The 25,226-nt window shown below is 43.6% G+C and overlaps 1 protein-coding gene across 1 annotated transcript in view; it reads left to right on the top strand.

Annotated features, from left to right (window-relative positions):
- galnt14 (UDP-N-acetyl-alpha-D-galactosamine:polypeptide N-acetylgalactosaminyltransferase 14 (GalNAc-T14)) overlaps positions 1-25,226 on the top strand; it is a 140,391-nt gene that overhangs the window by 92,943 nt on the left and 22,222 nt on the right. Inside the window, exons 4-9 of the mRNA XM_041958603.1 lie at positions 3,225-3,292; positions 7,289-7,354; positions 12,390-12,511; positions 18,179-18,266; positions 20,624-20,708; positions 23,938-24,041. Coding sequence (XP_041814537.1) covers positions 3,225-3,292; positions 7,289-7,354; positions 12,390-12,511; positions 18,179-18,266; positions 20,624-20,708; positions 23,938-24,041 — 533 coding nt within the window. The remainder of the gene's footprint in view (positions 1-3,224; positions 3,293-7,288; positions 7,355-12,389; positions 12,512-18,178; positions 18,267-20,623; positions 20,709-23,937; positions 24,042-25,226) is intronic.

The raw sequence follows: 25,226 nt of genomic DNA, 5'->3' as shown, positions 1-25,226 counted from the left end.
AGCTGCCAGACTTCCAGTAATCCAACCAAAGTGGTGGACTGGAGCCGCACTGCTAGTGTGGCTACAAACAAAGCAAAATAATAAAAAGTTTCCTGTTTTAGCAACAATACGAACACTTAAAGAAAAGGAAGCAGCAGTGTAAAGCAAGTGGTGGAAACAGTTATTTTTTCATGCAAAGCTCTCATCCCACAGTAGATTTCCCTCTTCCCCACCTCTCCTGTATACTGCATTATGTACTCTGCTATATCCACTTTCCATAAAGTCATTCATGGATTCATGGTTATTTTGAAACATTCATTCAAAAGTGCTCCTGACCTTGATGAAGGCCCGCAGTTTAAACCAAGAATGTCTACAAACTAGAAGATCTACTCGAGTTCAGTGTGCACCTGTTTCACATTTAGCAAGCCTAATGCTATAGTTAGTGAGCTAATTGACTCTCCATCCATCTGTCCGTTCTCTAAACTGCGTACCCTGTTCAGGGTTGTGTGGGCTGGATCGCGTCCCAGCATGCACTTGGCAAGGAGCGGGGTGAACGACGGACAGATCGACGGCCTTTGCCAATCGACAAGACACAAAATCGATCGAACACATCAGTCATTAATTGAACAGGAAGAAATGCTGCATGCCTGTAAACAGCTGATGAGGTGGTGTAGTTGTCTTTTTCCCATCTACCACCGCCGAGCTGAGGAGCTCCATCATGGCCGACAGCAGGGTGTGACACTACTTCTGCTGTTTTCACTCTCGTCTTTGAACAACTCTGCATTCTGATAGCAGCTTTTATCCAAATCGCCCCGCTCGACTGGGAGCGCACACAAGCTGAGCGTGGGTTTGTCCTGCGGGAGTCGAACCCCTCACCCCGGCAGCCTGCGCCGACTGTAGCGCCCATTTAGCATCAGCGCTGCAGATGCAGAGAGTGGGGTGAAATTCCCACCGGGGGCCACACACGCAGCTCTAAAAATGCACGCTCTCAAGGCACTTTGGATGAAAGCGCTCTCCAAATGGCAGCTGTGGGTAATGAAAATTTTTCAAAAAATTCCCCCTAAAATTGATATATAGAGTGTTGGAAATGAGCGGCGCAGATATAGAGCTGCTATTCTGTGGCAGCCGACTGCGGTATTGTCAGCGGTGATAATATTTTCTGTGAGCTGAAGATAGCTTCTCCCTCAGCACGCCTGAGGGGAGGTTAAGCCTCATAGCTACTGGCCTGTGAACCAGAGAATGGAGAGAATGGGAACTCCTGTGTGTGTGTGTGTGTGTGTGTGTGTGTGTGTGTGTGAGAGAGAGAGAGAGAGAAGTGGTGAAAGGGAGGAGAGGAGGTGGAGAGAGAAAGAAAAAAGAATGAAAAAAGATTGTGTCCATCCATCCATGTCTGTCTGCCTCACTGTATGATAGCTAGATAGATAGATAGATAGATAGATAGATAGATAGATAGATAGATAGATAGATAGATAGATAGATGCATTCAGTGGAGGAGTTAATGTGATCTAATGAGATAAATACACTCTTGACTTTCTACTTGATTACCTCCTTTCTCCTCTCTCCATCTCTCTTTCTTGTTTTCTCGCCCCGCACCTTTTCTCCCCTTCTTCCTCCTCCTCCCTTCTCTTCCCTTCTTCCCTCCATCTCATCCATCAATCCATTCATCCATCTCTCCTGATTGCTCCTCGACTCCACAGAGAGAGAGAGGGAGAGAGAGAGAGAGAGAGAGAGCTATAATCAGGGTTATTTGTCTCCCTTACTAGCCTGCCATCTCTCTCTCTCTCTCTCTCTCTCTCTCTCTCTCTGTCTCCTCCTTTATTATCCCTCACTCTTTCATCTCACCCCACCTCCCCCTCCCTCCCTGCATCCATCATTCCCCCTGATGGGGCCCGGTGCCTCAGAGACTCATAGTTTAGCTCCACACCTCCTCCTCCGACATTGTGGGCTTCAGCTCCTTCCTTCCATCCCTCCATCCCTCACTCCCTTCTTCTCCCAAATTCCAGTCATCCAACCTTCTCTCCTTCCATTCGCTCTTCCTTCGCTTCTTTATTTTCATTCCCTCTTGTTTCAGTTTGCATTGAGCTTTTACTCCTCTCCTTTTTCTTTCTACTTCTCCTTCCATGCTCCCTTTCCAGTTTTCTTTTTTAAAACTATCCTTCCTCTCTTCCACACTCTGCTCTCTCTCTCTCCTTCCCTCTTGTCTTTTCTATCCTCTATCCAACTTTCATTCTCTCCAACCATCCCTGATACCTCTTTGCCCCCATCTTCCTCCCTTTTTCCATCTCCTGTTTTCCTATCTCTGTCTCCTCCTTTCCTGCCTCCTTCTTTCTTCCCACAATCTCTTTCCTCATCTGCCACCCCCCTCGTTCTCCTCTATCATTTCCTTTCCTCTTTTATCGCCTCCAGCTATCCCTGGCCTCTAATTCTTGTTCTTCTTCCCTCGCTTTGTCTTTCACAGACTTTTTTTCTGCCTCCTTCCTTCTCATTTGTTCCATTCTGCTTTACTTCCCCTCCTTTCCTTCTCCTTACTTTTATTTTTTATTTTCATCTTCTTTCTGTATATATTTCCTTCCATCTTTACTCCTCCATCCCCTGACCTGACCTTCCTCCTCCCTTTCTTTCCTTTTTTCCTTCCATATCCTCGCCATCTGTCTCTGTCCTCTCCTTCCTCTCATTCGTCCTCTCTCTTACTCCATCTCCCTTCATTCCTTCTCCTCCTCCTTTACCTTTACCTGGCCTTCTCCTGTCTTCCCTCCCTCCCTCCTCAGCCTCATCCGGAGGCGACGATGAACACGGAGGTTATTGAGGAGCCGAAATAATGAAATAAAATCGAGGAGAAACCGACCCAGAACAAAACACATTTTCTTATTTTCTTCCAGTAAAAGTTATGAATTTTTTATGTTTCAATCTCCCTCTTTAATGAAATAGTTTTTTTAGAGGCGACACGTCATACATTTTTATAACAGGAATTTGGGCTGACATTTTCAATATGTTGTTTCGTATGGCGTGCAGTGGGTGCGTAATGGATTCATGAGCCGCCGAGTGAGTGTGTGTGTGTGTGTGTGTGTGTGTGTGTGTGTGTGTGTGTGCGTGTGTGTGTGTGTGTGTGTGTATGTATGTGTGTGTGTGTGTAGGCTGCTGTTTATCAGCGTTCTGTGTGTTTTCATGCTTTCACGTTCATGTTTTTGGTTGGGCTGCATACTTAATGCATATTTGAGACTAATGTTTGCCTTTTGTCTCTCCAGTGTTTTGAACAGAACTCCGGTTCATCTCATCCATGAGATCATTCTGGTGGATGACTTCAGTGACGACGGTGAGCTGCAGCTGGACACACACACACACACACACACACACACACACACACACACACACACACACACACATTCCAGGTCTCTTCCAGGTCAGAGATAACAGAGATGAGACCTACATAGCAGGTCAGAGGGATGAATGTGTCCACAGCAGCTGGGTCCACAGTTTCAGGATTACAATGAAAATGAAAGGAGACCTCCATTCTGGATCATAGAGGAGCCCGACGAGCTGTAAATGAACAGTGAGTCCTGCCTGCAGCTATGTCCGCTGTGTCTCCAGAGAGACACAGAGTGCAGGTGAAATAGACCAAACAGCCCAAACGTTAACTGAAAAGGATGAAAGTGAAATAATTTGACTGTATTCAGATTCTTTAGAATGAGCCTGATGTGAAGGTTGTTGTTAAATTGTCAACAAACCCATTGAAAAGATGAAAACCAGCTGTGAACTGATCCACTGACAAGTATTGTGTGTGTATTCAAAGCCTGATAGATCTTCTTTCTCTGAGCCGTAGAGCTCCTGGTGTCCAAAAACTGTTAAAAACACATCATTGTTGTACTGTCTGACATGTTCCTTCATCGTCATGAACACACACAGTGCAGTTTATTCTGACCACACCGTCCTGCTGCCACAAATGCTCGCTAGAGCACCAAATGTGGATTAATCCACTGCTGAAAATAGTCCCCAACAAATGCACCATTTACTCCAAACTACAGTGACCAGCTGTTTTAGCAAACTGCTGAACCGTTATATATTTCCTTCATTAGGAACCAGTGGGCTGAGCACTGCAGACAAGGTGGGGAAGTCAAAAAGTAAGAACTCAATGCTGGTTTCAGTCTTTTCATGTTATTTGCTAACAGAGACAAAAATACAGGCTAGTCTCAGCCTCGTCTATTTATTGCTGCCCCACTGCCACACAATAAAAATGACTCCTGCAGTTAAATGTTATGTAAGTCTAAGTGCGGGAATATTCTAGAGTTATTACCTTATTTACTCTACATTTACAATTTATTAAAGTTTATTTTCTGCTCACATGGTGCATATTCTTATAAATATGTTTAATTTGCTTACGTAAAGGTGCCATGATACACACACAATGCACACAGAGAAGTATTAAGAGGTAACAGTAAGGGTCAGCTTTGCCCCAGACCCCCAAATAGTAAAAGTAAAAGTTGTCATTAATCAGAGTTATATCGATCACTGGGTTATTATTTCTGATATGTAAATGAGCCGTCAGCATTTTAATGTTGTAGCCTGTCACAGTGGAGTTAATTATGACCACTGTAGGTAGGTTTGTATAGAAAATCTTAATCAACAAAGTAACTATAGTCAGCATTTGAATATAGTGGAGTACAATATTTCTCCCTGAAATGTAATGGAGTAAATGTGCTGAGCTACTTTCACTCATCACTGATGTACAGGGACGGTCAGTTTAAGTTAGCGTGCAGTTAAAAACACTTTTACAAGAGAAGAAACCACAGAAATCGTCCTCAGTTTCCATTTTTTCCACTATTGCTATAAAAGAAGTTCTCCTCCATATCTGCCGAGCTGCCCTCAATATGATCGGAAACAATATGTCTGCACTTTTGGATTTTATGGGCAGTAAGAAAACCACTAACATGCAGCAGAAAAGTCACTGGCAGTGTGTAGAAGTACAGTGACACAGCAGCTTCAAGAGAGGTGGAAGCTAGATTTATTAATCTGTGTTCAAGATCACTCAAGTGTTGTAGTTCATTCCTCCTGCTCAGAGTAACTGTAAGCCACAGTTTAGCTTGTTCTAACCTGTTACATCACAAATATAAACACCTGAACTAAATCTCATGTTTCCAACTCTTGTTTAAGGTCTCACATGGCTGCCTGATGCATTTTTAAGACTCTGGTTCCTCCTCTTTTGTCTCATGCCTCCGCCGAGAGGCTTCGTTTTTCGTCGTTGGTGAAAAACAAACACTGACATGAACTAGAAGCACAAAGAAACTTTAAAACCTCCTCTGCAGCAGCGACGGCGAAACATGAACACCAATTATTCCAGTAAGGAAAAACCAGCTTAGCAGAACAAACACTCAACAAATGTCTGATTCTCCTCAGTCTTTCCAACATCCTATTTTTAAAGACACCTGCTGAGTCGACCTGACGCCCAATCAGGACCAACGGTGCCGTGCGAACATGTACAGAAGTGTAAATCCTCGTGATGAAGGCTAAATAGAGCCAGACTTAGACTATGAGGAATTGATCCAGGCGGATGAGGAAGCAGAGAGAGAGAGATGAAATCAGCAGTGGAGACCCGTCGATGCAAGTAAAGAACCAAAGAATACGTGCAAATGAGCAACCGCAGGACGAACAGTGTTCATGACACTGTGTGCGCACTTTAAACGCGTCACCCTGCAACTACACGTGAAGCCTGAGCTGCAAAAGCACAGAACTTCATTTCATTTCCTCCCACACAGCAGTGTGTCGTTTAAGAGCGTTTCTAGCTTGCCTTTGGCTTTAATCCTAATTTCTTGCAGTGATTTATTTTGGGATATTTGACCTAGCATGATTTTTTTTTCTCCCTCTCACATCCTGTTTCTGTCTCGACCTGAAAGACTGTTGATCTCTGTTTTCTATTGAAGTGGCTCCCAGCCTTTTCCTGTCTGACGCACCTCCACTGTCCCTTTTATCCAAATGTATTAATACTGTTTATTTTATTTTCTGTTTTACAATGTTTATCATGCTAAATATTAATTTTTTAAAGACATCCTGATTTGGGAGTTGTCAGTATTTACTCTTTGTCTTCATTTGGTTAAGTTTGCTTTTGTACTGTTTCCAAATTGAGTGAGTTTTATTATCATTATCATCTATTTCACCTTTTCTGCTTTAAAAAAAAAAAACTAATTCTATTCTATATTCTGTTTCACTCATAACGGATCAAAACATTTCTGTCTGAGTATTTTTTTTGTGCCTTTTTTCATGAAGAGTTCACAGTTTGCCGGTTTTTTGAAAGCAGCAGTTCAGTGGAGAGGAGAGCGAGCAGGCGTCCGTTCTGGTTCAGAGGGCTCTGATGGAGGTTGTCAGTCATTCAGGGTCACTAAACTTTGACAGTTCGACTCGAGGTTTCTCTTTCTTTATACGTGTTTGTTGTTTTCATAAGACAATAATAGAGAGAGCAGTCGCAGCAGAATAAGAGTCCTGAAGAACTTTCAGTTATATCATTGTAGCCCTCAATGAGAATTAAATGTGAATAAAGATGGATGTTTCGCTACGGTATTTACTGCAGGACCGAGCTGAAACCGCCGCTGTGCACTCTGGGAAATTATGATGGGTCATTTTCACTATTCTCTGGCGTTTTTTGAGCTAAATGTTTAAAGGAGTGGTGCAGCAGACAGTTGTCAGAATAATCAATAGTGGAAATAACTGCAGCCCTTCACAAACTGCCATCAGGTTTCTTTATTTCTTCTTATTGTCAGTTGTTAGTCTCGTTAGGAGTTTTCTCATTCTTGCCTCACTGTTTTACAGAGAATGATCGTACTTTTCAGAAATTATGGATTTGCATTGAATCTCGTGTTGATGTTGTAAGAACAGGCAACATTTTCAGAAGCCGTTTTCCTTCCTAAACATGTATTCAAAATTAATTTCACTTCTGTAAATGGCTCGTATCCCAGCGGTTCTGTTTTTCTTTCCTTTTCTTCTTTTCATTTTGACACTTTCCGCCAGAGTGTTTTTTTTTTTACATGTATTACAGCAGACAGTTATATTTAAAATAATGTATTAATACAACTGAAAAATTCAGCAGGGAGCACACAGCCGGCTGAACAGCAACTAAACAAATGTCTGAGTTGTCAAACTGAAAGCTTTGAATTGCCGCCCTGCTGCTGCGGAGCTTTTCAACGAGCTGCTAATTTCCCTCCAGAGTCAAGGAATCATCAAGATTTATTACCCAGCACATAATATTCTCTTCACTTCTTTTAGATATTATTCTGTGCATCTGAGGTCATTTGTTTTCATCTTTTTTTGTCTTTTCTTTCAGAGAGTGACTGCCAGCTTCTCACCAAGCTGCCCAAAGTCAAATGTATTCGCAACAGCAAGAGAGAAGGTATGGCAACAGTTGTGTGTGTGCATGTTTGATTATCCATAACGCTTGTGTGTGTGTGTGTGTGGTTCAGATGATTAGCTATACAGACCTCTGGCCTTTTTATCCCTTTTGCCTAAACCTATCTGTGCATACACACACACTCGCAGACAGACAGACAGACAGACAGACAGACAGACAGACAGACAGACAGACAGACAGACAGACAGCAAGTAAAGAGAAATGGGTTCATTCATCTCTGGAGCTGCAGAACTGAAATGACCTGAAGTGAATTGAAGTGACAGGAGCTGCTGCTGAAATTGAGCCCAGAGAGGCAGAGAGAGACGCAGACTGTCATAAAAGAAATGTTGCTGAAGAGAGAACGTCTTCCGTCACGTCAAACCAAACGTACCACCATTTCAAAAGCAGGTCCACAACATAAAATTTGACACATTCTGTTGTAACGTGCCAGAAAATCTGCGTAAAATCGACGAAATACATAAATAACGAGGCAAAATCATCAGTGACAACCAGCAGAGAGTTAACGCCTCAGTCACAGTAAATATGGATGTTAATACAGTCATGCGTCATGGCTATGCTTATCATTTCTCTATATAATCCATTCGCAGCTGCCTCCATGCTCTTAAATATAGAATACAAATGAATGCACTACACAAATTAACATGACAGCTTGATAATGTGATGGGGTCAAGAGCGTTTTGGGAACGAAGTGCTCGGTTTGAGGCCAGAAACGGTTCCTGCTATTCCACTGCAGATGATTCTGGATGTATGCAGAAGAGTTTCGAGGAGCTGAAACCGGTTTTTGATGCTCGGGACTCACAGGAAGTTCCATTCCGATGTGAAGCAGGCATGTCGACAATGAGAGGTGTTTTAGTCTTTTACCACCTGCTAGATCTATGTAGAGATTTCACAGACTGCCAGTGCTATGGAAAGTCAATGAAAGCATTTTATATAAAAACAGAGATGACTTTTTGGTCATTGTAGTCATTTTCAAAAAGTGCACAGCAAAGTATACGACTGAAAGGTGAAAGATGCGCTCCTCCACCGTCACAGCAGCCTGGCAGTCAAACACTTCAATACATCTTAAAATCTGCATCTTTTTTAGCCATTTACCAAAACCTCTGCGGTTTGAGTGTTTCTCCGCTTCCCTGTTAGACATTGTTGTCAATTAATTCAGTGTGATATGACAATCTAATTCCTGAGGAGTGAAACTTTTTAGCCATTTACAGCAATCTCCATATTCATTCCTTTTTGCAAGGTAGGCTACTGCCGCTTGTTAACACAGTGACCAACACATTTACTCACTGGCAGGTTTTAAACCAGTTTTCTAATTTAATACACTTTTTATCATATCCGGTGAATATGACCTCATGTTTTGCTACCTGTCAGTTCTGTGTGTGGGCGGGAAAAACCCAAATGGAGCCACACAGCACTGCTCCAGTCAATCACAAACAGTTGCACTCCAACCTCCTCCTCCTCCTCCTCTTCCTCTTCCTCTTCCTCTGCTGGACACTCTTTCTTTTCCACGTCATTGCCCACGAGAAACGGAGCTATACCGTGACAGTACTGAGACATAGCCCTGTTGTTAGTGTCGTTGCCGTGGCGATGCACATCCATGGATTTGTGATGTTGTTCGGCCTCAAGTTAATGACAAACTAGAACCCAAAAGCAAACACAGAGAGAGAGATCAGTGGAAGAAGGAAGTTCAGTTTATTTAATCGAAAGGCAGGCAGGTAAACACATCCAGCAAGGTGCAAGAAGGGAAATCAGACGTCCAGGTAATCAGGAAGAGGTCCACACAGGTAGGAAAGGCAGACCAGAATAAAGGGAACACTCTAAATGAAAGTGAGTTAGGGTTAAGGTTTATATACCGAGGGACTAACGAGGCAATGAGCTTCAGGTGAAGAGATGTGCAGGTAAAACCAGATGAGGGCAACGTGGCGTTGAGACAGAAAAAATGAAAACAGCGCTTAGATCTGGCCGGGGTCGTGACAGCTGCAGCTTCTGAAGGAGCGCTGAGAGGCGGGGGTTGTTTGGCTGTTGAACTCAAATATCAACCATCTTTCTCCAGAATGCTCTACCTTTAAGATCAAAAATCCATTTCTCCTGTGCCTGAAGCAGCACCTGGTGTTCGTCTCCACCTCCGACTGCACGGAAATGTTTGACACGCATATAAAGAGACATGAAAAGCCACCATCTTTCTTTCTGAGCTGCAAGTTACACCCGAAATGTAAGATTTCCTTACAGAGCATGCATCAGACTGTTACAGACTGCGCTGTAATTACAGAAGCCTGTTAGTGCATCTCATTCATTCACAAACTGCTGTTTATAAACCACAGAAACAGACGTTTGAAGCCTGCTCAGCTAATAGCTTTGGCTGTCACGCTTCAAACATGCCGCTGTGGACGGGTCTGCAGTATGAGTGAGATCACACCCACACTTAAACCTTCACAATAACCTTCCCATCTGATCGTCCATCGTCCCGGACGGTTCAGATTGTGTCCTCACTCTGAACTAACCTCAGCACAGCTCTATTGGACAGAGACAGACAGACATTTGTCTCATTGCTGTTATTTGGTGCCACCTGAGTTCAAATAGCATCATTCTCGCTGTGGCAAACTAAAGCAGAAAACACTGAGAAACCTCTTCCAGCGTGCTTGTTTCTGGCTCGGTGAGAGCTGCACAAATATCTGCAGTCATCTTTCTTTCCTCCTCTCACACTTCCTTTTTCTTCCACGTTTCATATTTTCTCTTTCTTTCTCCTGAAGTTCACTTTGTTGCTTATGTGTTTCCTGTCTCACCTGCGCCTGTCTGCCTCTCTTTAACAACCGGGACACTCGTCCTACATGCTGTCACTGATGATGTTATTATAGCACAGTCATGCTGACACACACACACACACACACCTGTTTGGCTAGTTAACTGTTACTGGCTTCAGGCCTTCTGACTTGGTTGTCTTTTAATGCCCATAAAAACACACCAGGCTGACACTGCATTTCTGCAGTGACGCTCACATAAGTACTCATATATTTGTGAGGACCCCTGTTCCCGAGCCTCTTCCCATTACATTAACCTCAACCTAATCTGAAGGTAATCTTAACCAAAATGAATTTCTGCTTTGCTTTATTCTTGTGTTCGAGTGTTTTTCCTGTCCATATGTCTTCTGTCTGTCCACACCAGCTTTACAGGTGCTCTGGCTAGCTCACAGACACACAGACTGTGTGTTTTTAGTGGTTGTTGTGAGTGAGCCACCGGTAGAATCCATTATAACTGCCACCCCAGGTGAAGGAGCGAGCTGCAGACCTTTACAGCGCATATTTCTTCAAACATTTTTGGTGGACTGTTCCTTTAAACCCAAAAGACTTCAGGGCGTCACTGTGATTCTAACAAAGTGCTTGAGTGTTGGATTGTTGAACAACATCGATGCCTTTCCTGCGCTGGAAAGAATCCAATGGACACGCCCACTCCTGTCTCCTGTGTACAGTAGCACACACACACACACACACGCACACGCACACACAGCTGTGGTAGGTAGAGACTGTAAAGAGTTATCAACGTATATTAACACTTGTACAAAGTCAGCCTGTCCTGCACTGTGTGTGTGTGTGTGTGTGTGTGTGTGTGTGTGTGTGTGTGTGTGTGTGTTTGACTAAATGGTTGTCCACTTGTGTGTATGTGTGTGTCTGCTTGTATTTGGGTCCAGTTTATATAAATGTGTGTGTGTGTGTGTGTGTGTGTGTGTGTGTGTGTGTGTGTGTGTGTGTGTGTGTCCATCCATCCAGAAAATAAAGCCTTATTGAGGATGAAATGGGATTTTTAATTGGCTGAGCCTCGGCCTAACAGAGCAGCGTGAAACTTCACGGCCCCTCGTACAATGTCACCGACACACACACTCACAACAGACCCACACACAGCCGCGGTAACACACGCAACAGTACAGCACACTCAGCCTTGCGCATGTATACACACTTATTCAAAAAAGCACCCGCACACACACACACACATACAGAGTAGGTCTCCATGTCAGGGAGTATTGATTAGACCATTTAGTCCAAATAGAAGAGAACACTGGCCCCCATCAGGGAGACCTCCCTAACAGGCCCATTTAAACACACACACACACACACACACACACACACACACACACACACACACACACACACACACACACACACACACACTCTGTCTCTCTGCCTTTCTGCAGCACAACCACAATCAGCCAACACACACATTCCTCTTCCTGACACTAACCTTCACTCCCTTTCTCTCATGCACACACACACACACACACACACACACACACACACACACACCTTCCTCTAACACACACACACATGCTGAATGTGATGGGCTTTTTAAAAGGTTGTGTCCATGTCTGACAGGGCCTCTAAGAGCCCTCCATCGATTTTCCCCTTTGCTGACTGACTGGGGGCGAGCGAGAGTAAAAGAGAGAGAGAGAGAGACGGGATGTCAATAGGTAGAGCAAGGCACTAACAACGCCAGGGTTAAGGGTTCAATTCCCTTTCAGTGCCTAAGTATACTGTGAGGCTGCTTGGACGTCCGTGTGTGTGTGTGTGTGTGTGTAACTGATAGTCACAGTTCGTGAGCGTGAAAGTTGAATATATACCGTCTTATCCGATCTGCCGCCCTGAAAAGAATCAATTTCAGCAGGCAAAGTGGGGGATTCAGTTCAGCAGAGAGGAGCTCTGACGGCTGCGTGAGGCTGCGTGTTCGATTTCAGCCACATCCGAGTGCATGCACCGCACAGACCCTGCACGCTTTCATGTTGTGCGCATGTATGTGCACATGTGGTGTGTCAGAGATGAAGAGTAACCGAGAAAGTTAGCAAGACCCTCCAACCGGCTCTAACCTGCAACTTTGGTCAGCCGCCACAAAACCTGCTGCATGTGAACGTTAGCAGGGTTGACGTCATCGCAGAAATGTTGCTGCAGTTGCTTCCTCGGTGATAACAGCCGAGGCCAGATGACGAGCATGTTTCATGTGTGTAATAATGCGTGTGTGTCTGTGTGTGCGTCAGGTCTGATCAGGTCCAGAGTTCGGGGGGCCGATGCTGCGAGGGCCGGGGTCCTCACCTTCCTGGACAGCCACTGTGAGGTCAACAAGGACTGGCTGCCCCCCCTGCTGCAGAGGATCAAACAGGTAGACCACAGTCACACTCACGTATGTGTGTGTGTGTGTGTGTGTGTGTGTGTGTGTGTGTGTGTGTGTGTGTGTGTGTAGCTTCACTATTAAATCCACTTTCCATGTGTCTAACCTTGAAGACGAGTTTGTGTGTGTTTATAAGCTGTGTGTGTGTGTGTGTGTGTGTGTGTGTGTGTGTGTGATGACAGTGGTCGAGGTGAAATAGTACCATGGGAGAAAATAGCTGTCGGTCTGATTGCCTCTCATTAAGAAATAAGTGCTGCACTCTCTCCTTCACCCTGCTGTTTGTCGCTCCTCTTCCTCCCCTCTTCCTCTCACCTTCTCTTCTCCTCATGTCACTTTTTACCACTTGTCAGCTCATCCTCCCTTTTTTCCCCTTGCCTCCTTTTTCCTTTGTCCCCTCACTCTCTGCCCTTACCTCCCCTTTCTATCTTCATACCTCCTCTTTTTGTCCTTCACCTCATGCTTTTCTTCTCCTCCTCTTTCCCTCCATGCCCCCCTCTTTATCCCTCCTCACCTCCTGCCTGCTCCAACCTTTTTTTAAATACTTCCTCTTTCTTTCTCCTCTCTCCTTGTTTGCCCTCCTCATACACCCCCTCTCTTCATCTCTTACTCTGTCACCTTATTTGACTCCTCTCCTCCTCTCACAACACACCATTACCATTTCCTGTCACATTATTGTCTGTCCTTTTACTCCTACTTGTCCTCTTTTCTTGTTTTCCCTCCCACATGATCTTTCCTTCCCTCCTCTTACTCTTCGTCTCCTCTCTCTCTGCTCTTACATCCATATTTCTTCTCCCCTCCTCTCTCTTTACACCTCCCTTTCTCCCTTTTTGTACCTTATGTGACCTCTCTCCTTGAACCTCTTCTCCTCTTTTTCCCATTTCCTCCTGTCCTCGTCTCCCCTTTTATGTCCTTATTGCTCTTTACACCTCTTCTCTTTGCCCCTCCTTTCACCTCTGTCTGTTCTTCTTCATTACTGCTGTCTGACTGCTGTCCTCTTCTTTTTCCTATTTGCTACCACTTATCCTCCTTTCTTGTCTTGTCTTTTGCCTAATCTCATCCTCTCTGCTCCTCCCTCCTCAGGCCACCGCCACCATTCTCCTCTTTTCTTTCTTTTCCTGATTTCCTTTTTTCCTTTTACTTCTCCTTGCCTCCTCTCATCTTCCTCCCTGTCTCCTCACACTTCCTCTCTTATTGTCTCCCACGTTTCCTCTCCTGTCCTCTGCTCTCCTCACGCCTCTCCCTTCCCATGCTGCCTCTCTTGCATCCATGTCTCTCCTCTCCTACCCTCTCTTTACACCTCCTCACACCTTTTCTTCTCCTTCATCACCATATTCGACTCCTCTCCTGTCCTCCCACCTTCTGTCCTATTTTTTCTTTCCATGTCTTTCACCTGTCTCCTCCCTCTCCGAGTCAACAGTAGTGTTTGCTGAAGACCTCTGATCTTCATCTGTAGAGCAGCGATCAATAAGTAGAACCACCACAGAGGCTGATCTGATTCTGCAGCTATACCATCATCCATATTCATACTCACGGTTTATATGTGTGTGTGTGTGTGTGTGTGTGTGTGTGTGTGTGTGTGTGTGTGTGTGTGTGTGTGTGTGTGTGTGTGTGCAGGAGAGTCATCCGTCACTGTCTGTCTGGTCACTTTACAGTCATACATTTAGATTTAAATGTATGAGGTATTGATCCAGGTAAACACACACACCTGCACACACACACACACACACACACACACACACACACACCACCTTAAAGTTCTATTCCCCTCAGAATAATTGTCTGTCTCATTGATGGAGAGCTGAAGTCTCCCCCAACTTCCAGCCTCCACTTGCTTTCATTGCTCATACGAGGGTTTGTTTTTGTTTTTTTCATCAAACATTTTACTTCACTGTCCGTATTCTAAATTACGTTTTTTGTCTGCTGTCATGCAGCACCAGCAGGGCACGACGCTTTGACAGCACTTCTATGTGTGAGACTCGTGGAACATGATGTTATCGGAACAAACTCATCGTTGTTTAATTGTTTCTCATACAGATACAGTACAAGCCAAATTTTCTTTTCTTCTGCTGGTGGACTCTGTGTAGTATTACTCTGAAGTTTTTTACATTTGTTGGTCTCACCGCTCAGGCTGCTTTAACCTATTGCAAATGTTTTAACGGACCATATGGGGAGCTCTGAATAACACAACACTTGTGTGATTTATCCAAAAAAGTGTGTCGTTTTTATGTTATGTTCAAGAGGTGATGGCTAATTATTAGCATTTGAGTCTGAGATCATAAGAGAATCACAGAAATAACACTTTAATTTAAATATTTAACATTAAACACACTGATAAGAATCTCTGGAGCAACATGGCGCCGCATGAGTGGCAGCTGGTTACAGCAGCTCCGACCGCTTTTACCTGCTGCTTGTAACAACGAATTTCCCCAGCTGGAGATTAATAAAGTGTATCTTACCTTATCTTATCTTACCTACTGGTCTCCTCTCATCACCAGACTGACTGCAGACACACAGCAGCTGACACAAACAGGAGGTCATATCATGCAGAGAAATATCAGCTGTGTCTGGGTGAATAAAACTGTTTCTTATAAAAAGGAAGCTAATCGAAAGGGCAACGAGAATGCTGAGCTTTCATGTTTCATCAGGAGTCATTACTAAGGTTAATAACACCATGAAGCTCATCAGGTTTAGGAAAGAAGTTTAAGAATATGTACTGAAACTGAGTGCAGTTAGCTGTGATTATCCTGATCAGCCACTGTCAGTAATCAATATAAATCCACATTATTTGACTTTAAACCATTAATCAAACCAGTAACTAACCGCAGTCAATCTGACAAAACGTTAAAAAACATACATACAGTGTTGGAAATAAACAGAAGCTCCCTGCGCTCTCCAGGAAAAATATTACACCAAACTCCCTTTAAGAAATATGACATATTAACAATTCCTTACACATCTGCAGAAACACCGTACTCTGGAAACACATGATGAAAGGCAGCACGTCGACAGTCTGTTCGTCAGTTCAGCATCAGTGTAATCCATCACAATCCACATGTCGATAGTAAATTTACTGCGGATGCCAACCTATCAGCAACTCTGGAAAGTGAATATTACTGAACACTGAAAGTCAGATCTCACAATAAACTCTGTGTATGTTTGTAGTCACTCTGCAGGATTAAGCCCAGAAACTTTAAAACACACGTGTACTAATACTTACACACTTACAGTGTTTAGCTGCTTGTACCTATCGCATAATGTTAATTGTTTGCTGTTAATGTTTTCGTAGTGGGAGAAATCTTTGGGAAACGTCACTTGGTTTATTTACTGCCTCAGATTTAGTTTCACAGGACGAAATCTGCAGGTTTATTTTAAGGCCACAACAGGTCAAGACAGTCAAACTGGCCATGAGGTGACAAAGTTAGCGTGGTACAGTTCATTACACTCCAGACATCCTCGGCACTGGCTGTTTGTCTCATCCTGAACTGCTTTTTCAAGGTCAAATTCAATAAGTAAATTAATAAATGAAGTCAACAAAAATTCACATAAAGGATGCGATCTCAGAAGTGATTAAAAGTTTTTAAAGACAAACTAGGAGCAGCCTAAAATCATGAAAACTCACTGTAGCATCTGAGAATGCAGCTTGAAGGCAGCTGTACTTCCTTTGTACCTGCGAAGTCATTACTGTATAATTGTGTTGTGGTCGTACTGCAGAATGTTCAATAAAGAACTATGAGACACGCATGAGGGATGGTGATGATGATGGTGATGATGATGCAGGGGTCAGCTTTCCTCTCAGCTCAGCCATCAAATATCCTCGTTTCAAATCAGGTGGAAAAAAAGAAGAAATGGCTGAAATTAAGAAAATGCTCCCCAGTGATTTGAAAATAACACTCATCCAATTACAACAGTAATGTCGTGAATGCTTCACCCTGAGCGCTGCACGGTGTCATTACCGTAACAGCTATTAAAGCAGACGCAGTGCTTTGTAATGTTGCCGGAGCTGTAGAGGGATGCAGCCTGCGTCCCCTTGCACTGACCCTGCAGCTAATGGTCCAGAACCGCTCCACCTGCTCTGTAATATCACTGGCTGAAGACGCATCCATCCGTTTGGCCAAACTAATAGAGGGACAGTCCATGATTTAACAGGGACCTCAAGTCTGGCATGCTTTTGTGTGTGTGTGTGTGTGTGTGTGTGTGTACTTTTATCCTTGTAAAGAGCAAATGGTGCCATCAAGGTAGAAATATGAGGGAAATCAAGTGCAGACTTTTTGCCAGTTCTCACTTTTACAGGGATTTAGGACTCTATTTATGGGTTAAGGAGGCAATAACTAAGCTAAATCCATAAGAGTCTTATGGCCTTATGGAAGATTAAACAGTAAGGAGTGATATGAGCAAAAAATAAGTCATTTTCTGGCAGTGATAGCTGTCAGTATTTTTATATTTGTTCACTTGTATACATCCTGTGTGATGTTAATGAATCTGTGAGCTTGAGTTCTGGGAAACAAGAGCACAGTTAGATCCACCAGCCGCAGATATGAAACATTACTTTCGCAGTCTGCTTAAATGTGCACTTATCCGCATACATAAGTAAGCCACTTAACACACCAGCCTCTTCATCCTTTACCCCGCTGATGTGGTTTGATCTTGTAAATAGTAATTTATTCAGACACTAAGCAGCCTAAGTAAATGCATGCTGCCGTGTTTTGTTGTAGTAGTTAAAGGAAACATTTTGGGAAATTTGCTTATTTGCTTTCTGTATATACTGCGTGTCACGTCTGCATTTAGTATAGAGTTCATTTATGCTTGAAGTCTAGGTTCTATTTTTAAGATAAATGCTAGTTGAGCCAAGTGGAAGCATATGTAACATAAACAACATTTATCTGAATGTGCAGGGAGAAAATTATATATTTATTATTGCCAGCGGACTCGTTTGTTAGCGTGTTTGGCCTCCTGCCGTCACCCTGACTTTTCCTTTTTCCAGCAAAATCAGTTTAAAGTCCATACCTGAACATTTAATGGAACCTGCAGTTGTTTAACGTCGGGCCTTTCCCATCAGGTCTCCTTGACATGTCAGTGTCGACCTCGTCTCTGTACCGTGCCGTCGCTAACACTAATAAAATGAAAACCTCTTAAGAGAAAAGGCGAACAACTTCTGAATGTTGCCAGCGTCCTTGTCTGCTTACATTTATTCACTCTATTCAGCCTTTCTTCATTTTTTCAGCTGCTTCTTGATGAATTCTTATTTCATTTGGAGTTTTCAGTATTTCCTATTTTCTTATAGCTCCACAGTCTGACATTAATGCCAGTAAAGTGAATAAAATGGAGCTGAATTGAGGCGAACAGAGGTAGAGGTCACGCTCACCTCACTGAATGTTCTGTGTGCACGGTCGCTGCCGATCGGATGAAATTCCTTTTAACGCGCTGAGATGTAATGACCTTGGAATATTCACACGTGCACACAGATTGAAAAATGAATTCACTGTGATGCAGTTTGATGGTCTGCACACAGGAACACACTCACCGCCTGCATCGTTTCCTCTGTCTGCCATTCTCTGTGGGATTCTATGGTTGTATGGTCGTTTTTTTCTTCGATGCTCTTTCTGTTATTAAATTCAACCCAGCATGAATGCCAGCGTGTTTTTCTGTGTTTGTGTACAGGACCCAACCCGTGTGGTCAGCCCGGTCATTGACATCATCAACATGGACACGTTTGCCTACGTGGCAGCCTCGGCTGATCTGCGTGGAGGTATGGAAATGCTTTCTTCACAGTACGTCTACGTCTACACTCTGAGAAGTGAAAATGGCTCAGAGGCACCTTCAGGGTGTCTTTTGATGACAGAGAGAAACCCCTGAAGCTTCCTGATGAATGAAGGAGTCCTTCTCCTTCATTCATCAGGATTCTCTTCTTGACTTCTCTCGACTGTGAACCTGTGAACCCTTTTGAGGTATTTGTTTCTAGTAATGACTCTTGAGATACTTGTTGGACCTCAGAGGGACCCTCAGGAGTCTTTCCCGGAATATGATCTCACCTTTAAAGCTGGACACAGAAATCCGTATAGAAATTTTTGTTTATGTGACTTTATACATTAGACCCACTGTCTGATTTTGTAATAGAGGGCTTTAGCAAATATCCACTCAGGTCGTTGCTGATGTTTTGAAACTCACTCACTGTCAGGAGTCAGGCTGCGTGATGTAATGATACGATCATCATCAGTTTGAATTATTTCAACTTTGCCTCCCAGAAATCATATTTTTGTCCATCAGTTTGGTGTCGTTGAAAATCCTACAGTACCCACGAGCCTCAGCTGCCATTGCAGAATTAATCAGAGGCACGAATCTGAACAGCTGAAACTGAATTCATCCAAAACTGACCCGGACTCATTTAAAATGCTGAATGTTTTATAATGTCACTGTCAGCGGAGCACCTGAGGAATGTAGTTGTTGGGGATTGAATCGTTCATATCAAAATATCCCTTGTTGCCTGATACTTGTGACTTCTTTATCAAAGAAACTGATATTTTTGACATTGTTGCTCATCTTTTGTACCGAAGATTCACAACAAAACATGAGCAGCTGCTTTATTTTTTACTATTCCTCCGTATCTGTTAAATCTTTAATGTTGAATACCAGTGTCAGTGTTGATGGATGGTGGACTGTAAGAACAACTGGGATAACACTGAAAATAAGTCCAGGACTTTATTGTTCGGTCCAAGCTCTGACACAATGTATTGAAATGCTGACAATACGCCGAAGCAAAACAAACATAGAAAATCATTTCATGTCCGTCCACACCTTGAAGTGCTCCAACTGTCACTCACCTGTCATCGTCTGGGGAAAAAAGGATTTACAAAAGGCTGGATGCCAGAAGTAGCTTCTCCCTCTCTGCAGATTTACACAAAGCCGGTGCAAAATGAGGGAGCGTGTTTAAATGTAGGATATCTACCAGTTAACGCTCCTCCGTCATGCCGGAGGTCAGTGCCAGAGTCTCATCTGTCTGAAAGCGTCATCTGTAATTCTCTGTGCGTGGCTGAGATGCAGTCTTGACAACCTGAAACCAGGAAGCCAGATAGAGCAGAGAATACGGATCACAGAGCGATGATGACGAGCAGAGAGTCCGAGGAGAGGAGAAGATTCTGCAGTTACAGATGACCTGAAACCAAATGGCCCGATAATGGATCAGAACAATACCCAGCTGTTCTCTCTGGCTCCGCCCATCTCCATCATCCCTCACTTTTCTGAAGTCGGTCTCTCCTAAGAGCCCCGTGGTCCCCCTCTCTTTCCATTAGCCCGTCTTATTCCAATCTTCTGCTCTTGGTAAGAGTGATCCGCCAATCAATGCTGATAATAGCCCTGTCCATGACTCTCGCTATCTCTGTGTCTGCCTCACACACTCACACACACACACACACATACACACTCACAAACACACACACACACTAAGGGGAATCGATGGTGATAGTTGGGCTCACAATGGACATTTTAATTATAGATGAATCTGTCGCTCATAACATAAAAAAGATGGTTATAAGATGGACTTGCTTTGATTCAGACACACACACACACACACACACACACACACACACACACACACATTGTGGGGGATGGGAGTGCTGTGGCAGCAACTCCTTGGCCTGCTGGACTGCCTTATCAGCAAACACACATGCCAGCACACACGTTTACTTGCTTGTACATCCACACATGCAGCCAAAGCTGGATTATTGACAGTAAATCAACAGAAATCAAACACAGAATTGAAACAAGTAAACACGATTTGTTAAGAACGTGATAAATGTGACAGTCGAGTTTTGTTAACTGGTAGATATGAATATATAACTTCATGCATCTTTTTCCGCGGCGTGTTGTGTTGTGTTGAGCATTTCCCAGAATATCAGCATAAGGAAACATGGCTCAGTGTTTTCATTAATTATTGTTCTATGGAAGCATAGCAGGGATACAAAATCAGTGTGTACGTGTAAGTCTGCTGTAGCTCCATTAATGCTTCCCTCCTCACACAGCACTTATCTGAATGCAGTAAAGCTTTGGTGCAGTACAGTATTTCTACACTATAATGTGTATGTGTTTACTTACTGTACTCTGTCTCAGGTTTCGATTGGAGTCTCCATTTTAAGTGGGAGCAGCTGTCAACTGAACAGAGAGCTCGTCGGACCGACCCGACCCAGCCAATCAAGTAACACACGCACGCACACACACACACACACACACACACACACACACACACACACACACACACACACACAGACACGCACACATGATATGATGCCAGTGCACATATACAATACACACAGATGTACAACAGAGACCCCAGGAGCTCATTAAGAAAGTGCAAACAAGTAGAAAACCAGAGAGGAGGAAGGAAGAAAGGAGGCGGTAGTAAAATAGGTGGAGGAGGAGCAGGAGGAGATGAGGAGAGCAGGAGTGGGGGAAGAATCCACAGGAAAACTGGACAAAAGGACAAGCTGACACAACAGAATCAGCAGCTCTTCTTTCATTTAAAACCTGGTTTCTACCATGTAAGGTTCCTCCTTTTGCCACTTTTCACCGAATAAGTGAGGAAGTTTTCCTCGTGCTCAGAAAGTTCAGTCAATAAATACACGAAAAGTTGGCAGAAAAGGTTTGACGTGGGCGTTTAACCCTGATCTTCACTTCCCATTTTCAAGCTCGAGTGGAGAGTTTTAATTGCTGCTAAATGTGGTCTGCGTGTGTGTGTGTTTGTGTGTGCGTGTGCGTGTGTGGGTGTATGTGTGTGTGTGTTTGTGTGTGCACTTGATCTAAACTGCACAGACAGACTCTGAGGAAGACTGTATGTGTGTATGTAATATTAAGTTATTTATTTTTTAGTTCTATATTATTTACTACTTCAATCACATTGACGCAGTCTTTGAAATTCTTGTTCTCATCTTCCTCCAACGATACTCATACAAAATCTATGAAGTCACACAAATATCATGACAGATTAGAAAAATACAAAGACATAAACGTTATTTTTATAAATGACATTTAAATAATTTCACAGTATTCTTTTATTATATTTTTATTCTTTGAACATGAAAAACAGTTTGTTTTTTGTCCAGAAGATGTTTTGCCATATAAATTATAAAGCGTCTTAAATGGAGCCATGCAATTTAAATATTAACAGGAACTTCTGTTTAGTGATTTAAAAAGATGTTATTAGTTGTTCCAGCTGTACTGTCATCAATGATAAAACACAATATTTAGTTATTATATTCAGTCAGTTATTACTTGAAGTTGCTGACTGTGTTTTCCTGTTGGTGTCAGTGTGTCATCACGTATGAACAGGCTTTGCTGGCATTGATGGTCAGAAAGGTAGTGAAGCGTCACATAGATAAATGAACAGCAACATCAATGAACCAGTCTCAATCTTCATGATGTGAGAGTTTTTTAGTTGAATTATGAGGTTTCAACGTTACATCTGATCGTGTAGGTCCATATATAGAGTTTTACCCCACCATCAGTTCTGACATGATGAAACATATAGTCACAATGCATCAAACATGTTTGCAGTTAGGAAAACTGCATGTTCCAAAGCATCAGTTACTGCACTGTGCACATGTTCATCAGTCGAGTCTGTCCAAAAGGCTCCAGCGTTTTATTTAACAAGCATGAAAACAGAAATGAAACTGTGAAGATGATAAACACATCTGCACTGTCAATCAACAAGAAAAGTGTCTCCCTGGTTTGACCTGATCTGACCTGGCCCGACCTGATCTAATCTGGTGTGTCCCGGTCTGACCTGGTCTGCCCCGGTCCGACCTGGTCTGTTCCGGTCTGACCTGGTCCGTCCTGCTCCGACCTGGTCTGACCTGATCTGACCTGGTCCGTCCTGGTCCAACCTGGCCCGACCTGATCTGGTCTGTCTTGGTCCGTCCTGCTCCGACCTGGTCTGACCTGGTCTGTCCCGGTCTGACCTGGTCTGTCCCAGTCTGACCCGGCCTGACCTGGTCTGACCCGGTCTGACCTGATCTGACCTGGTCCGTCCTGCTCCGACCTGGTCTGACCCGGTCTGACCCGGTCTGACCCGGTCTGTCCCGGTCTGACCTGGTCTGACCTGGTCTGTCCTGGTCTGACGGTGCAGCAGAGCTAAGTGCTGGGCTGTGGTGAAAGACTTCACGCACTGAAAGTTTACACAAAATCATATGATCTGTGCCTGACAAATCGTTTGCTTTAGAGAGATGAACAAACAAACAAAGGAAAGCAGAGGAGCCAAACACACACACACACACACACACACACACACACAGAGTTATAAATAATAAACCTTGGCACTGTTGCAATTCAGATTGGTGGCAGGAACCCAGATTCACCGCTGTGCCAACTTGAGACTGTCTGACTTAGTGCTTGTTTTTTTGAGTGGAGGCAGAGTGTTAAACACGTACAGATGGACGGGTGGTGATGTGTGTGTGATTGAGTGCAGCTCGCTCATTATCATGCTCTGTCTCTACCTGCATATCGGCGCTGCTTCTGTCCGTAACGTCCACCTCCAACCCTGACGCTAACATCACAGCTATCATACACACTAACTGTAGCTGTGGAGTTAGTTGTAGAGGTGTTTAGTTTCCACCACTTTCCAGGCTGTCATTCATTCACATTGTTTTAAAAACGTAGCCCCTCATGTATTTCGGTAAAACCTCTGCACCGGCACGCTGCAGCTGCTCAGCTGTGTGCGGCTCATCGTTATCTGACCAGCACGGTGTTGGCCGGTCATGCCGCTGTGCAGCATTTTAGTGTCCTATAAGCCTGAAGGTAAAAAGGCCTTCATGGATCGGTCCTCACAAAGATAGGACTACAAGAGCACACACACAAATGTGGACCAGCCTTGTCTCATTATATTTATTTATAGTTGTTTTATGTTCACTTCCTTCCTCAGTCACTTACAAACCAGGCGTTACAAAGTTTGACATACACACATACGAACATTCCTTTAAACACACAAGGAGAAATTGAGCTTGAAAAAGGTTTTATGTGCTCCCACCCACATGCAGACACACACACTCACACACACTCACACACACTCACACACTCACACTCACTCACACACGCGGTGCTATTTGCAGGCGGTGATGGCAGGATAATTGTTGATGAACAGAGGGTATTTGATGACACGTGCTGGCCCTCAGCTATTCACTTGTCATATTGTCTAGATCATGATTCAGCCTCTGATTGTGTGTGTGTGTGTGTGTGTGCGCGCGCGCGTGTGGCAGCCAACCAACTAGCTCTTTTCTATTTTGGATAAAACAGAGAGCAGCAATAGTGGTGAATGAGTCTTTTGCTTTTAGATTTAATTCGATTGTAGAGGAACTCTAAATGTCTGAAAACAGGACTTTCTCACACTCTCTCTCTCTCTCTCTCTCTCTCTCTCTCTCTCTCTCTCTCGACAGGACTCCCATCATCGCAGGCGGCCTCTTTGTGATTGACAGGTCCTGGTTCAATCACCTCGGCAAATACGACACAGCCATGGACATCTGGGGCGGCGAGAACTTCGGTGAGTCGATGGCAGCTTACCGACATGAAGCTGCAGAAGAAGAAAACGCAGAAGTCGTTTTGAGATGTTATAATTGGAATCAAGTTTTGGAAATGAGTTCAAATCAGTTATTTTTCCTACATAAACTCCATCAGACATGATGTGTTCTTCTCTCCTGTCAGTTTTCTCAAAAGAAGAGAACAACGAGCCACTCTGCAGATGTAGGGTGATTGCATCAGAATTACATTGATTTGTTACAGAATCCAAAGGTTGGAATATATGAAGAGCTGTAATTGATCCTTCTTGGCTCCTGCAGCTCTGATAGTCTGACAGTTTGTTTTCATCATCATCCCGACACAGAGAGATGATAAAGTAAAGAAAACATGCAGTGATTTAAATCCTGGTGCTGCACTGAGAAAAAAAAACTCTCTCCACTTGTCACCACGCAGAGCATCCGGACACAAAGTGTTTTTAATTATCTAAGCTCGTTAAAATCTGATCTAATCTGAGAGGACACCAGAAACCATGAACAGCCACTTACTGGTTTTCACTTTATTCAGCTTCAACGTTCTGGAGGAATCTGTGGACGATCTTTCAACTGCAACATCAAAAACACCCACAGATGTTTTAAAGGGAAAGACAGTATGGCAAATGTATGTTTATTTGTATCAATCAGTGTTTTTCTCTGTTGTTTTCGAGGATTGGATTTGATGACGTACTCATGCTTTAATGAGTTCAGTGCTTCATTGCTAATTCTAAGGATAGCTCATTTCTTGATTGTGCTTTTAGCAACCCCGTCTGCCAAACAGGATGTTGGTGAATCTCTGACTTACATGGGAAAATTTACAGATTTCCTACAACTGCTCATGTTTTTGTAGTCGTGTTTCGGCACCTCAGAGGTCGTAGTTAAAGCCAGCGAGTCATGGTCAACATGCAGAGTAGGAAAGAGCGCAAATATGAACAAACAAACAAAATATGAGAATAAGGATTAACATTAAGGTGCAAAAACCAAATGCACTCAATGTCAGTGATGGAACAGGTCACCGATAAGCAGGTGCAAATCCAAAATATGCACAATGCCAAACATATTAACAAGTTAACTGTAGTGATGGTGTACATCAGCTGGTGGCGATGTCACACACGAAAAAGAGGTGCCAGTCAACATAATCCAGGCAGCGAAATATATTTGACGAAGCACATCAGTAT

This window comes from Chelmon rostratus, chromosome 18 (genome assembly GCF_017976325.1).
Source record: "Chelmon rostratus isolate fCheRos1 chromosome 18, fCheRos1.pri, whole genome shotgun sequence".
Lineage (NCBI taxonomy): Eukaryota > Metazoa > Chordata > Actinopteri > Chaetodontiformes > Chaetodontidae > Chelmon > Chelmon rostratus.
This window is presented reverse-complemented; position numbering and strand designations above follow the sequence as displayed.